The sequence below is a fragment of the Cydia fagiglandana genome, chromosome 5 (genome assembly GCF_963556715.1).
Source record: "Cydia fagiglandana chromosome 5, ilCydFagi1.1, whole genome shotgun sequence".
Lineage (NCBI taxonomy): Eukaryota > Metazoa > Arthropoda > Insecta > Lepidoptera > Tortricidae > Cydia > Cydia fagiglandana.
This window is the reverse complement of record NC_085936.1, coordinates 5,147,362-5,164,880: the sequence shown is the minus strand read 5'-3', so window position 1 is coordinate 5,164,880 and position 17,519 is coordinate 5,147,362. Positions and strand designations below refer to the sequence as shown.

The following is a 17,519-nucleotide window of genomic DNA, read 5'->3' as shown; positions in this document are numbered from 1 at the left end:
TGCAAGAAGGTAAGCGATTTTGACATGTCTTTTAATTGAAGAACGCTTTTTAAAAATCAAAAACTATTACTTATGAAAGCCGAAGAATATAAATGATCGTATTAGATTCATAATTGTTACATATTTGCCGTAACTTATTTTTAAAATGTGTTCGTCAATCACATCAAGATTGTTTTCCTAATTTCTAATGCTAAAAAAACGAAGTATAGCTTAGACTTATGTCAGGAATACTGATTGCGAATAGATTAATTAGGTTTTATTTATGAAGCCAGCTGTGTCATGAAGGCAGACAAAGACAATTATAGACAAAAAGACAACAGCGCAATATTCATCAAAACTTTACTTTCAACAATAGTGTATTATATACTCATCAAGCCTATCCTAACAAACACAAACTCAACGAAGTTATGTTGTTTTTTCACCTACTTATTGTTAGTTCAACATTTCCCAAACTACGGATGGATCGCGAGCGAATAAGTAATCCCCGAAATTATTATAGGAAATCTGAACGTTACCAATAATATGTTATGCCCCCAAGACGACCAAGAGCTGGACCTCATAAATTGCAGTTTTTGTTAGGTAGGTTGGAGCCCAGTCAACTTTGGGAACCACTGACCTAGTTCCTACAGCCATCATCGGTGTCCATCATTAGATCAGCTGGATGATCATAATATTGCATTGTCACTGGGTTATATTTTATTTTATTAGAAGACCAACAGCTTTAATAATACTAAACAAACCTATAACTAGGATACAATCATGAAGCCAATATTAGGTCTCCCTAACAGTCAACGAAAATATTACGGATTTGCTTAGGTACTAGGTCTTTTTGATCTGAATTGGACAGTACTCAGAATTTACCTCGTAGCTAATAAGTATAACCATAACTAGAGAATCACATAGCGGTCGCACGCGAGTAGTCAAACATAATGAGTTTGCGCCCAATCAACATAACAATCTTTCCGTTTGGAATTGTCTGCTGTGCGGCGGCATCTATTATTCGTGGTTAATTGTGTGTGAAGAGCGACGAGTCTCGCTGAATGTTTTATACCGGTTTATGGACTTTATCAACATATGTGTCGTCCCACGAGTAAAGGTACCTTATGGCGGTTGGCGCTTACGCTATTATTAACGCCGCTTCAATATTATTGCGGCGCTATGCGACGTAAGCGCCGGCCACCATAAGGTATCTTTTTCACATATAGGTATGAACAGAGACTTCCATAATGCCGTCTGCCCTAAAAAAAGAGCTAAAAGGCTCGAGTCTTTTGGATCACTAACCCTGAGCGTTATCATTCCGATATCGGATGTCGGATGACCTTTGGAGAAAAATAGTGCTAGAAAATGCCCTCAAGTTAATTTATTTTTGCATGAATGCTTTCTTTTGAACAACAAACAATAATTAAATTGTAGATATTACTACACTTTATAAAACAAAGTCGCCCGCCGCGTCTGTCTGTTTGTGTGTATGTATGTTCGCGATAAACTCGAAAACTACTGAACGGATTTTCATGCGGTTTTCACCTATCAATAGAGTGATTCTTGAGGAAGGTTTATATATATAATGTAACCCGTGCGAAGCCGGGGCGGGTCGCTAGTAAAAAATATAAAAAGGCACTTTTTACTTCTTCCTTCTTTGTATCCGACATCCGATATCCGATCGTACAATATGAATACGCTCTTATTCCTTATATCGCGCGAGACGCGCCCTACAAAATCCTACCCACGTACCTATTAGGTTAGAATATACAATCCTAAATCCTACGCTAGCTTGAATACTTGAATAGTCTAGGTATCTTAAGGAATGCCGTCAGACTGGCTAGATCTGGTGTTACTGCAATAAATATATCGAATGCAATTATTTGCTGTTTGAAGGATTTGTTAACATCACATCGACATACTTGTTAAAATATTATGACATTGCCACAGACAAAAGTGACAAATACGCCAATAATACTACTAGAGCCTAAAAGTATGTCTTTAACGGCTGAAGAAAGTTTTTTCTTTTACCAAGAATTTGACCACGCGCACACGAACGACTACCCCCAATTTTTAGGTAAAATTAAACCACACTTGACCCGAACTTCATACTTCATTCTCTTAGAGAATATAATCAAACGGAGTGGTCATTAACAGGCGTTCCCCTCTGTCGAAAATAGGCGGCCAATGGTCAACCACATGTCAACCACATGTATGGACTGACGTTTATCTGACATGACGTACCTATACATTTGATGTGCCCGTCCCCCGCAAAAAACGCCAGACTATTTTGTAAGTACCGAAAATTATAGACATGGCGTCTCCGTTGGTTATATCCTATAAATTCACTCTAATTGCAACATAGCAACCCCAAGTTACGCAACCAACTCCATAAAGCCGAAAGGAAGGTACAAAAATAAAAAATAACGTAAAAATATACTTACTAAGCAAAGCATCAATACTGGATCGGTCCCCCTCCAGCCACGCAGATATGACGTACGCTAACCCCAGCATGGCGACCCCGAGTAACGCCAGCACCAGAAAGGTTTCATACACGCGCCCTCTTAGCCCTCTGTAGCCGGGGAACCCAGAGGACTCGGAGAAGAGGTAGGCGAAGGGTAGGAATACGAAGAGGGAGAGGTTTGAGAAGAGGAATACATGGTTCCATAGACCTGTAACAAAAGAGATTACAATTTAGAACTTAAGACATATATTTAATTGAAACTGGAGACAAAAAAAATTGTTAATATTCTGTGTGGGATGAAAGCAAAACAGTCCGGAGCTGTGTGAAAAGTTTTCTTACGTTTTTTTACATTCTTTTACATGAAAACTGAGGTTTTCACCATCAAATTAATGATGCTATGCATTACACTTCACACACTAACCGAATTCTCATTGTTTTCTAATTAATGAAATTCATTAAGCTTTTGGTTTTGTTGAATGGCAATGAACTGTGCCAAATTTACATCAGCAAGACAATTGTTGCAACAAGGTCAATACCAGAATAGATATTTAACTAACTATATAACTATTGTGTGTCAACATCATTAAAACTTAACATTAGAGTTTTAATGATGTTCATTGTGTTTTGAGTTTTTTTCAGGCTTATATAAATTTACCCATTTGTGTCTAGTATACACACTTAAGTACCTACTGTTAATTTTATTGAAGCCAATTAAGTACATTTGCTGGAATTGGAAGTAATGACTTACTGGGAAAACATGGTATTTTTTAACCTCTCAAGTGCCAGGGGTCTAAATTTACAAGCTTAGTTTGAAATTTAAAAATTTCTAGTGGAATTAAATTAAATGCAAATTGATTTCGTGTGCCTATCCCAAATCATATCTGTGGGACTCAAAAGCTTTGGTTTAGATTATATAAGAAATAAAAAGTCAAGGTTGATTTTTGAATCTTTTGACCAGCAGTTGCTGCCTATAAATTGTATCTATTATCCACTTAATAGCTTTCCTAGATACATAATGCTGATAGATATTAAATAGAATATCCTTCTACTATAGTTCGTTTTTTTTAGCATTAGAAATTAGGTAAACAATCTTGATGTGTCTTTTAATTGAAAAACACATTTTAAAAATAAGTTACGGCAAATATGTAACAATTATGAATCTAATACGATCATTTATATTCTTCTCCTTTCATCAGTAATAGTTTTTGAATTTTAAAAAGCGTTTTTCAATTAAAAGACATGTCAAAATCGCTTACCTTCTTGCAAGTTCTTTCTAATGCTAAAAAAAACGAACTATAGTTCTACTTAGATAAATATGATTGAATGTCCACTCACCCTGTATTAAAGAGCTGTTCAGCCATTTCACATAATAACTTTTAGGGTACAGTATGAGCACCTCATTGCTGACTATAGACACAGGCAGCAGAAGCAGCGACCCCAGGGAAACGGCCAGTGCGAACGTGCACAGCCATAGACTAATGCGGTACACTTTAACCTCATCCTCGTCGGCTGACAAGAAGTCCTCATGGTCTCGGCGACGGAACTTCTCGATGAGCATAAACGAGAAGAGGTAAAGCAGGATAAACAGTAACAGGAATATCTACAACAAAAAGACGCCTTTAGTTTTTTTTTCGGAGTTACGTGTGTGTAAGCTTTGTTATGTTATGAAGTAGGAAACTTCAACTCACTATCTGTTCCCTGACATTATTATGGAATATCTGTTCACGCAAGTCCGCTTCTTCATCATCCATCGTCCATCCGTTTAGCACTTATCTTTTGTTTTTTATTTCAACGAGATATTTCACAAAATACCACTTCATTTTCACTGTTCACAGCATTCTTTTTCTGGCACAATTCAGTACACTGTATTTTTTCTTTGTCACTTCATAAATTTCATAATTCACAGAAACGCGAAGTCATTATTTTTACAGAAGCGCATAAAATTAGATAAATAGTTAAAAACACTCGGATAATTTTGATTAGACTTGATGTGACATATTTATTTCATTTGACACTGAACGACTGCAATCCATCGCATTTACAATCTTTCATTTCACTCGCATCGCAATAGAACTCGCAGACGCGATTGACGCGAACAGTGTTGCCAACTCGGATTTTGAAAAAATGCTAGAACAATGTCTACAGTTGCCTCCAGAATCTCGCGAACTAAATTGACAGGTCAATGTGCACAAATGATACCACAGTTTGGCCAGTGCTGTTCTTATCGATATTTTCAAAAAAGTTTGAATTAGAGAATATCGCGAGAATTCACCGCTAGAGCCGCTACTGTTGCGCGGTCAGTTAAAATGTATCTTTAAGTAATTTAAGTTATTTTACAAATGTTACTTGGTAAGGTTTACTCGGGTAGTTCCGAATGTCGAAAACTGTCGGATAATTCCGAAAAGAGACTTTTATTATGATGGTATTAAGGGTGATTTTCATCTGAGTTTCGGAATGTTAGGAAAACTTACAGCTAGAATAACAAGTTAGGTGATAACATAGAAACAGTGATTTTGGCTCAAAATACAAAAAAAGACCGGCCCTGACGGGGAAATATTATTTCGTACAATGTGATTAATTTCTCATTTAATTTTTGTCATCTACTGGCCACATGTATAAAATTAAATCACCAATTTTAGATTTATGGCGACAACCGAGCTCTTCAAATAAACAACTTGCCCCCAAAACTGCACAGAGTCAGACCAAGAAAAGTCTGCAGCGGATTTGACAGCCCACGCAGTGTAAATATTACTTATACGTAATAATTTCATAAAATGTTGACGTTAAAAATAACACGTGCACTGCGTGCCCACGCACTTTTCTTGGTCCGACTCTAGGATAGTGTCAGTTTCATATCCGTACCTCCTGATTTGATCGGTAACGTCACATCAGAATCTTACAATTGAATCAACCACTTCTCGTTACGTTCCTACTTATAAATCGAAATCGGTTGTGACCCCTTTATAATTATGACTTGGGTAGTAATTGCAATAACTTACCTACTTATCGATATCATTTTATCGACATATACCAGTGACTATTTTTGTCTTTGCTATTCCTGGTATCATTTTATTAAACAACTGTACCGCTATTCGGAACCTTATAATAATATTGAGAGTGGCAACACTGTGTTGTCGGTCATATTGTCCTTTTCTAGCATATACGTCCCTCTCTCTCCCACACTCCCACCACACAGCAGTTTGCTTTTTTGGCGGTTGTCGCAAAAACAAATTTCCAACTCATTGGCTTGCTGTTTTTCCATCTGGAAGGTCGTGAAGCTAAACTGCTGGTGAGTTTTTGAATTTGTACCCCAGTTTAGCTGACTATATTGAAAAACAGTTTCTAACGGCTTTTGCCGTTCGAAATAAATATTTAAATTTTGTGTCCTTTAAACTATCTAGCAAATAAAAACGATCCGGAATAATAATGTGTAAGTTTTCAAAGGCTGCCTGCGCGCATCGTGGCTATGCTAATGAAAATACTAAAACACATAATGTTAGAAAACACATCGAGCTGGTAAAGCGTGTGTCAGATTTACTTTAATATTATCGTTGATAAAATAGGAAATAAGGATGTAAGGCAGTATTTAATTAAGACTAGTTAATTATTGCTCAAAGTAATGTATTTATTATAGCGACAACTACAAGGTTTAGAATATAAAAACGGTAGACATTATTTAAGTAATATATTTATATAAGCAGATTGTAAGTAAAAGTATATTGTAGATTTACGGAACAATTAATCGGCTTTATTATCACATCATTCACAAAAATATTATTTTATGCGTAATAAATATTGGTGGCTTAATAGTTAGTACTGGCTACCTTAACGTACACACTTGGCATAGTTTAAAATAGTAATAAAGATCGAGCAATAAGCCACATGATGTATTACACCGTAATCAGTTGGAATATACGTTACATAGTAACTATTAAAAACTCATCAAAGGGTTATATTCACATTAAAGATTGTAACGTACATACCATCAGACTATAACACAAAGAAAACATACAGAAATTTATAACAAGTCATAAAATCACAATTAAATAAAATTGACACTTAACTTCGTTCGTCGTCGTAGCTCTCCAACTGAGAAGTGACCCACAACTGTCAGACACCCGCTTATATTCGATTAGACTTCACCCCTTCTACCACTTCTTGGTGGGAATAACAAGTAAGATGTTTCCTGCACATCCGGTTATCATAATAATTAAATTCAACAAATGTATTTGCTGCATTTAGTTTAATTTATTATAGAATAATTAACGCAAACTAATACAAATTTAATATCATGGCTTATTATTATAAAATACTTTATTTACCTTACTTATGTTCTGACAGTTATGGTCAAGAAATATACATGGAGGGTAGTTGTGTTATTGAACAGCAGTTCTAACTTATTATTTCGATATAAGTACGTATTAGCTTAGCAAAAGTGAACCATCTCGTAAAAATGTAAGTGTGATCTTTGTTTTTATAATACGTATCTCACACGGCCATACTGACAGGTGCTTCGTTCTCGAAGTACCTTATTTCTATATTTATTATTATTTATTTATTAAACTTAGTATATGCAATGACTATTTTTTATTAGTCAGATACTATATCACATATCACATATCACATTAATCAAGTGAGAGCTCGAAGGCTCGGCAGCAATTATCCAACTTACAATCACCAAACTACTGTTTCACTTATCACATCAAGTGAGCCTCAGTAGCATGTATCACCCTAGGTTGGCTACTGGTCCACTTATAACATCAAGTGGGGCACGCAGGCTCTGCAGCAGGTCCCTATATTGCTACTTTTTCACTTACATCAAGCGAGAGCTCGCAGGCTCGGCAGCAATTATCCTACTTACAATCACCATGCTACGGGCACTTATCACATCAAGTCAGCCTCGGTAGCATGTATCGCCCTGAATTGGCTACTGGTCCACCTATAACATCAAGTGGGGCACACAGGCTCTGCAGCAGGTCCCTATATTGCTACTTTTTCACTTACATCAAGCGAGAGCTCGCAGGCTCGGCAGCAATTATCCTACTTACAATCACCATGCTACGGGCACTTATCACATCAAGTCAGCCTCGGTAGCATGTATCGCCCTGAGTTGGCTACTGGTCCACCTATAACATCAAGTGGGGCACACAGGCTCTGCAGCAGGTCCCTATATTGCTACTTTTTCACTTACATCAAGCGAGAGCTCGCAGGCTCGGCAGCAATTATTAATCGATTATTATTTTGTCAAATAAGCTTTTTAACTACACTGGAATGATGTACACTGGAAGTTCTCAATCGATCGATAATCAACTCATGTCTCATTCACATAAGTAAACTTTATAAACTTTTTTTTTTTATATACATAAATTACCTTAAGTATATAAAACTTCTTAATCCTAATAATTTTATAAATTAACCTGAATCGTTTAACAGAAATAAACATTTTCCATTTTTTTTTTCGTTCTTTTTTTTTTTTTTTTTTTCATTCCATTAGAACTTCCTACGTTGGGCACTCCCATGAATTATATAAACCTAATGTAACAGAATTTTAAACTCCGTTCGGCCATCCCACAAAACAACTATTTTAAAAGTCAGTGATCAGTATTATCTATAATGTATTCAATATGTATAGATCTATCTTTTATTTAGCTGAAGCTTCGGTGGCAAAATAAAAATGTGGTTACAAATAATAGGCAACGTATTTCTTTTTATGAAATGGTATTTTGGAGCTTCCATCGTAACTGTCCTTAAACCGCAGGAGATAACGCGATATTCTTCTAGTTGAATCTTAACTTATCGTACAAAGGCGGATTCATCTTACAAAAGTTGTTCTCTAGGATGGGTCTAGGATGTTTTGGGCTTCTGGGTAGGACACAATTAATTCGAAGACATATTATTTATATCAGTCATGCTTCATTATGGCAATAGGTTAGGTATAAATAAAAATAAAAATTGATGTTTGCTAAATACTATAGAATCAGGATTATACGATTCGTTTTATTCCTGAACAGCTCACTCATAGCAACAAGTGGCACCAAAAGGTTAATTCACCTATCTACCTTCCACTTGGCTTTATCAGTATTCCAGTGGTCTTATGTTTTCTTGTATGTACCAAAATTAAAACAAACATTAAAATGAACCAGAAGATCATAGGTACAAAATTGCCATTGTTATAGGCATTTTATTACCGCAGCATATTTAATTACCGCCAGACCAGGTAAATGGTGGTACATATACCCAAGGGCTTATGCGAGTTTACTACGAGAACTGGTAAAGTATATAACAGTTTAAAATATCGTATATACATGGTGTTCACAAGGAATGCGAAAGACCTTAACCACGCATTTCTGAGGTCAAAAGAGAGAAAATAATGTGATATGTGTATATGTCAATTTCGCCCAAAAAAGAAATTTTTTTTTTTAATGTACTTGTACATAAAAAGTATATGTTATTGGTAAACATGTCACTTAAAATACATTTTTACAAATTTTTTTTTTTTCGTAAATCATAGTTGTTGCAAAGTGTTACTTGTTACTTTTTGACATCTATCGATAAGGATATTTAGACTACGTCCCATAGTAGTAACATCGTCATAAAAAGAAAACTAGTTTTTTTTTAATTTTTTTTTTTTGTATTTGTATTAAATGAACTCTGAAACTAGGCGAATTTCAAAAAGGTTTAAAGGACTTTGTCTCTAAATATAATCAGGAATACGCTGCTAAAACTATTGGGCCCCCTCATGTTACACCGTGTATATATTTTTTATATTCCTTACAGGTAGGGTTGCCAACCGTACTATATTATATGGTATTGTACTATGTTTTGGCTCTTTGTACTATATACTTTTGGAAAAATATATAGTACGCTAAAATACTATATTTCCGATTAAAAGTATATTACACTCATGTTTAGTATTTTATCTAAAAGTACTATTTTTTTTTTGAAATGTACTATATTTTGATGCCTTATTCTGGGAAATACTATATTCCACCAAAAAAAAGTTGGCAACCCAGTTACAGGTCACCTAGATGAATTGTCCTAAAGGAATACGTTTACTTTGTACACATTTATTGTACTCTATGTTGTATATTTACCCCTTTTTTTTTGTAAAGTATTTTTATTACCAAGAGAATATGTGCTTTTTATTTACTGACTAATTTGCATGTGCAAAAAAATCTTTCAACTTCACGGTTTCAAAACATAATTTACTAACACGGGACTTGAATTACATACCTCTGATTACCACAAGAACAATACTGACTAGTCTACTATTTTGTATGACGTAATTGTCTAAGGTTGTCACTGAGATATCCTTTTTTTTTTATAGTCATTTAATATCCATCAATCAGTAAATTTATCAAATTGGAAGCATACTTTCAAAAACGCTTTTATGCCAAACGCGTATTACTATCTGTACACAGAACTCGCAATAAGCACTGTAGGTGCAAAATTGTAAATAGCCGTTATTACTATTTATGAAAGTATCACGACTACCACCGACTGTTTTAATATCGATAAGCTTACGAGGGGCTTGTAACTGAAAACCAAAAGCGTGTTGACTTTATCCTTTACAGTTTTAAAACGACCTGACAGTTTAATATTGTTTACTGTTTTATACTTATTGAAATAGTTCCTTGATAAGATCCTGATCGGTGAGATAGAATCTTTAAGATATGTGCCTTCGATATCAGACTATTGAACCTAAGTAACTGGTGTTATATAAATATTTATTCGTATCAATCGTAACAAAAATAAGAAATAATGTGACTAATAAAATTCAAAGGACGTATAAGGGTATTTCCACTTAACTGTATACCGTTAACGGCCGGTTAGGAAAAGTCACAAATCTGACGACAAATATCATAACCGCGACAATTAAATTAAGTATCAAATTCGTAACTAAACCGACAGCTGAACGTGACTTGATAAACGTACCAAACTTAAGACACGCGGTAAGTTACAATTAAAATGCCCATTGTTATTAACCGCCTAAAATTTCCAACGTAGTCTTTAATGCAGACCTCAAAATCTTATAATGAGATTCGAGTTGTAGCTAACTGATCACGATTAAAATATTTATCCAGGCCATAAATAACGTTATTCCAACGTTTGGAAGCTTATTCAAACCAAACTGCTTTTCTAAAATCCAATTTCACAAATAGCTTCTTTTTTTTTATTATTATTCGATTCAGTCATTAACTAAGTCGTCATTTAGAATAGTATAGATTAGAAAATATTTATTTATGCGTCATTATGGTTACATAACAGGTTATGAAAAGGACAGACGTTTACGTTTATCTAACTCTGTAACTATTCGATGTGATTCGATATCTAAACATACCTATACAGTCCTATTTTTAAGTGTAACCAAATTTTAACATACCAGAAACAACATCATTCATCAGTCATCCTTCCAGACAGGCGCCACTCCGCAGCGTCTCACAGGTGCGGCAGTTTCTGTTTCGCGAAGTACTTTTGAGCTGCTTGCTGCGGTTCTCCATAAAAAGCATCATGCTTAGTATACCAAATATCTTGTTTCACCTGGGGTTTTCACTGAAAGTGAAACACCAGTGTCCTTGTGTCCAGGATAGCGCGGCTTACAGTGTCTGTTTGGAGTTGGATGGCGTCCCGCTGTTGACTAGCATAAGCAGTCCTTATACTCGTACTGCTCCTGAAACATTAGTTTTGTAGGCATAGAATGTGTGTAATATCATCCCACTTCTGATGTCAGATTTACTTTAATATTATCGTTGATAAAATAGGAAATAAGGATGTAAGGCAGTATTTAATTAAGACTAGTTAATTATTGCTCAAAGTAATGTATTTATTATAGCGACAACTACAAGGTTTAGAATATAAAAACGGTAGACATTATTTAAGTAATATATTTATATAAGCAGATTGTAAGTAAAAGTATATTGTAGATTTACGGAACAATTAATCGGCTTTATTATCACATCATTCACAAAAATATTATTTTATGCGTAATAAATATTGGTGGCTTAATAGTTAGTACTGGCTACCTTAACGTACACACTTGGCATAGTTTAAAATAGTAATAAAGATCGAGCAATAAGCCACATGATGTATTACACCGTAATCAGTTGGAATATACGTTACATAGTAACTATTAAAAACTCATCAAAGGGTTATATTCACATTAAAGATTGTAACGTACATACCATCAGACTATAACACAAAGAAAACATACAGAAATTTATAACAAGTCATAAAATCACAATTAAATAAAATTGACACTTAACTTCGTTCGTCGTCGTAGCTCTCCAACTGAGAAGTGACCCACAACTGTCAGACACCCGCTTATATTCGATTAGACTTCACCCCTTCTACCACTTCTTGGTGGGAATAACAAGTAAGATGTTTCCTGCACATCCGGTTATCATAATAATTAAATTCAACAAATGTATTTGCTGCATTTAGTTTAATTTATTATAGAATAATTAACGCAAACTAATACAAATTTAATATCATGGCTTATTATTATAAAATACTTTATTTACCTTACTTATGTTCTGACAGTTATGGTCAAGAAATATACATGGAGGGTAGTTGTGTTATTGAACAGCAGTTCTAACTTATTATTTCGATATAAGTACGTATTAGCTTAGCAAAAGTGAACCATCTCGTAAAAATGTAAGTGTGATCTTTGTTTTTATAATACGTATCTCACACGTGCACCTGTCACCATTCGAATTTAATTAATTTTATACCTACATTAAGTCTCTTCTGAGTCTTATTAGTTTACTTAAATCTTTGTGTGTCTATAGTAACGGTTGAAATTATAACACTTAAATGGTGATGTGTGGAGGCATACCCTTCAGTTTTTAAGTGATTTGTGTTTTCGAATACGAAAGGATCGGATAGTTAATACGTGTTACGTAGAACTAAGTATTCAGATAGAAGCTTATAGACTGTAGGTTTTATCTATCCAAGTATCCATCAGCAACTTGTCGTTTTATCCCGTTCCGGGTTAAATATAATATTGCAAAATGAATTTTTTGGTAATAAACTTGCTGATAAATAACGTGTACCCGCTTGGGAGTCGACGAAGCCCCGCTTCGCGGGGCTTCTATTTCCGCTCTGAGGGACACAAGGTAACGAACAAACCTACATCGCAAGCATTGCATTTATTTTTGTGGAAAGTGAGTACTTCGGCAGTACGTAAACTTAAATCTGACTAGACAAAGAGAGAGATTAGCATGGCTCTGCGCAAGAATGTCATGGAAATCCTTAAGTATTTCGCTCCTTATCTACCAACTTATATCTCTCCAACTAGATCTTTGATTTTGAAAAAAAAAAAATGGTTAAAATATAGGTAGATAGGTATCTTTTTAAATAAATAACAGGTACTTACTAACAGTTTAAAAGGTTAAAGAAAAGAACTCTTGCATGTAGTTGCTATATGTGCTTGTATTATTTTGGATTTGAATAACTTCATTATTCTATATGTAACTACATACAAGAGGGTCAATCTTTAAGCCTACCTACCTACCTACATAAATAGTACCTAGACTTGTAAACGTTTTAAATAAAATCGGAAGCCTGTGACTTGAAAGGGCATTAACGATATGGGAATCTTTAGATTGATTCATTGACGAAGACGCATGGTTTGCTTCATTCATATTGTCAAATTATATTCGCTAACTGTAGAGTTAAAGTTTAGTTATGGCAAATCTGCGCGTCACCGTGAATGACACTTTCTAAAAGTGCCTATTAAAGTAAATCCTTTCCCCTTGTCGAGCGAGGAACTCGCAACTAAGGGAATATTACCCATAAACTTCATTTGAATTATATTCTTAAGCCTATGTCTGTTATGGTTCCACCTGCGTAAGGTGTGCCTAAGAGAATCTGTTATTCAGTCACAAACTAACGTCAAGTTATTTGTGATGAAACCAATATGTTGTGTACCTATCTAAGCCTGCGCAAGGCTGCCATGTTTCCACCTGCGTAAGGTGTGCCAAAGAATCTTTGATTCATTTACAAACTGATGTCAAGTTATTGATGATGATATTACAGCCTATGTAAGCCTGCGCAAGGCATGTCAGAAATTTAAATGATATGGTAATAACACAGGCTAGACCACAATTATAAATATATAACAAAAATGAATATGTAAATACCTCCTCTTAGAGAAAGTAAAAGGGTTCTAACAAAATAATGTTCTGGGTAAAAATCAGTCGAAATAGGCAAGGCTTCGTTATTCGAGTTTTCATTTTTGTTTACCAATCTTTTTTAAGGGTCCCGAACACCCTATTGGCTAAACCCAAAATTGGACTAATGAACATTTCTAAAATTATAATATAATAGGTATAAAATAACATAAGATTCCAGGCCTATCTCGACTCATTTTTATTTTAAAGATGAAAAAATCTTTGCACCCTAATACTTTTAAAATTGTGGTCTGGAGACGCTAAGCCTCATAATGTGGGTGGCATAGATAATACTAAGAGATTTAGTCACCTAAATTCTACCACAAGCCCAGGCACAATATTGATAATTAGAATAAGGTGTGGTCAATCGTCCAAGGTCCAGATAACTACTCTGTGGACTCTAATTAAATCAGGCTCACTTAAGCTCACGACACGACATAGCTTACGGTTCAATTCTGAAATAAGCTATGTTTAATATCACTCATGGTGTGAAAATAAAATTACAAGAGCACAAAGAGTCTGCTCAAGGTGTACAAAGGGTTCCGTTTAGCGGCCCTATGAATATCTAAAAATCTTTGAAGTCTATGCCTGCTATGGCAGACTAGAAATTAATATAAATTATATTTGCCTCGAGAGCACTAGTTTTTCAGTTAACATGTTTAAGAGTACCTACCTATGAGGTACACGATATAACCAAGGTTACCTATTTAATTGTTATATTCCTGACTGGCATGGTATAGGAAAATTGTCATGTGCTGCACAAGCATGTTAGAAATAAAAATATACAAAACTGACCTAACGGGGCGTTTATGAATGATTTATTTTACACCTTTATGTCTGTCTTGTGACCCTTGAAGATTTGAACCACCTTGATCGTAAGTGCTCCTATGCACAGATTAAGTTTATTTTAAACTACCCATGCCCTAATCTCAAGGGCACGCGCTTCTATGCACGGACCAAATATTGTTATCACTTAATTCACTTATCATTATTCATCATAGTTTGATACTATACGTTTAACAAATGTACCCACCGTGGAATGTAATGTACCCACGACATAAGGTTTTTAATAAACAGTGACTTAATGGTTTGCACGAACGGTTCTAACTAGTATAACTTCGGCGGTCACGTCTAGGGCATGACCCTCTAGTTATCAATTTATACAAAATTATAGCATTGTGATACGGTTTGCTTTGCACAATAAAAATGGGAAACAGGCCTTGCGAAAAGGCGAAGCTATTTTGAAACGCGAGTACTTTTCGAAAATACATTGTAATAGATATAAATATGTCTTTGCCGTGGAACAAGTACACCCAAACAAATGCAGTCATTTATTATAATATGTTGGCAAAACTCTGCCAAAGAGTTATATAGTCTGTCTATACAGTGTAACCAAGGCATCGATGCACATGAATCTCTTGAAACATGGTGGATCAATTAATTTACACCCCGTCTGTGTCTTGCTCCTACCAAATCCACAAGTTAAGGACCTCAACCTATATATAGGTACCCTTCTCGCTCGAGACCTGTAAAAAAATGTACACAATAATTTCATGTAGTCAAGTGTCGGTAAACTAGGTCCCCACCACTTAGCGCTATCGTGAATATATATGCAAGAACTCTGTATATTGCCTCCCAGGAGGCGGGACGTTATTAGACTATCCTATATAGTAGGCCAGAGATATAGTATACAAAAGTACACTGGCCCAAATTCAGTAATATTATATTTCAGAATATATAATAACATTTACAATCTTGCTATTATTGAAATATAAACAAGGTACAATTATCCTTAGTTCATAAGGAGGATAAGTATACCTAAATATCTAATAGATTCGACAAAGTGCTGATTCTAGCATTGGATGAAATAGGTCCCTCTTAAAGGGCCTCTGCGCTGTTGGCTTTGGGCCACGGGCGCCCGGCAAAAGGTCGGGGACCCCCTGGTTTCGCACAGTTATTGCAAATAATGTAAAATCACGAAATAAGTACATAAATTTGTATATCGGTTAAAAGCACCTATGCGATGAGCTAGGGTTTCGAATTAAGTATCTTATTCCTTATAATTTACACACTGAATATTCAGAATTAAGCTATGTCTATGAATAGTTTACAGAAATTAAGCCTCTTTAGCGGTCAGAACCAATAAAGTTTCAAGGCTTATGTCTACCAGTAGGCACCAGATAAAGGAAACCACTGAGAAATTACTCTTACTACATATATACAAATGAATGAGTAAAATTAAGGTTATGATAGCTAAACATGAGTTTAATTAGAATGACTCTGCAAATATCATTGATAAAGTTCTGTGGCAATTCTACATTAACCATTTGAACGCTAAGAACACCAAAAAGCGTCATAACTAGTGCTCACAGCGCAGTGAACACATGAGTGTTGTGGCTTAAGCTCTCAAAGTAACCTTCACACTTTCAAGTAAGGTTTATTTAGGTACATTGACTCGCGTTCTCGTTAGTAAAGCCAGGTAAAGCGTTTAAAAGGGTTAAATGCATTTTATAGCTATAACCTATAACAAAGTATATGGCTTACAGTCATTAAAGAAATTTAGTGATTCTCTATGACATTTCAACAAGTACCTAATTTTAATAACTTTGTGGTGATAGTGATATAAAGAATAATTAAAATATTCGTCTACTTAATCCCGAGGGATTCTGGAAATAAGAAAGGTCCTGTCCTTGTTATATTCCTGCAACTGCTTACTTTACTATTATAGATAATTATTATCAAATTTGATAATAATTGCTACTTATAAATAAAAACTACTCTAGTACTTTATTATTTTTATCTTCTCATACTTGAATTACATTACTCCTTATAACAGATGTTGTATGCTCCTTGAAGAGTAGACTGACCTATCACATTTTTTTTTACCCAGTTTTCATGTAATTAAGTACCAGTATAGCACCCTTGTGGTGACTCACTTATTCTTTTGAACATTTATAAGTACATTAAGTACGTATATAAAATGCTAAGTTAGTATCATTATATAATGGAATATCAAATTGTATGCTTTACTAAATACCTCTCTCCTCACGGGTGTTAAAATAAAGGGTGTACTGCATAGTTAATTAAACACTCATAATATAATAATATTACATATACATAATAAGTACATGTATAAATCACATTGGCTTGGCGTCTTCCCACCACCAGGCGATAACAAACACGTCTCAATATTATTATTAGGTTCCGAATAGCGGTACAGTTGTTTAATGACAGCGTTTTACACAAAAATAAAACGCTAATTAAATAACTTACCCTATTCGGAACCTAAAGTTTTAATCCTGCCTGGTGTAAATATATATAATTTTGAGACAATGAGTTGGAAATTTGTTTTTGCGACGACCGCCAAAAAAGCAAACTGCTGTGTGGTGGGAGTGTGGGAGAGAGAGGGACGTATATGCTAGAAAAGGACAATATGACCGACAACACAGTGTTGCCACTCTCAATATTATTATTAGGTTCCGAATAGGGTAAGTTATTTAATTAGCGTTTTATTTTTGTGTAAAACGCTGTCATTTGTCAAACTCATGTCAATTTAGTTCGCGAGTTTCTGGAGGCAACTTAGATTATGCCAAAATTATGCCAATTTTTATTGAAATATGCTAAATAAAATGATAAAATGTAACTTGAAAATAGACGCTTCAAATAATATGGTGTCTAAAAATATTCAGTAAAACACCGTATTTTGTCAGAAAAAAAGACGCGAAATTTAAATTTTCTATGGGTTGATAAAATACTTCGCGCCTAATTAAACGCACTTTTTAACGCACGTTGAAAAAGCTCTCGTGCGAATGGGGGCTAACGGAAGTGGCCATTTAAAAAAAATATAAAGTCCGTCGACGTCCATCCGCCCACAAAAGTCAAAATTCATATGAAAATATGAACCA

At 34.8% G+C, this 17,519-nt stretch overlaps 1 protein-coding gene across 1 annotated transcript in view; it reads right to left on the bottom strand.

Moving 5' to 3' along the window:
• The window catches only part of LOC134664339 (protein Lilipod), a 36,067-nt gene extending 31,572 nt beyond the window's left edge, over positions 1 to 4,495 (bottom strand). The window contains exons 1-3 of the mRNA XM_063520911.1: positions 4,132 to 4,495; positions 3,779 to 4,043; positions 2,424 to 2,651 (exon numbers count right to left, since the gene is read on the bottom strand). Of these exons, the coding sequence (XP_063376981.1) occupies positions 2,424 to 2,651; positions 3,779 to 4,043; positions 4,132 to 4,194 (556 nt within the window). The 5' untranslated portion in view covers positions 4,195 to 4,495. The remainder of the gene's footprint in view (positions 1 to 2,423; positions 2,652 to 3,778; positions 4,044 to 4,131) is intronic.
• Positions 4,496 to 17,519: the final 13,024 nt, after the last annotated feature.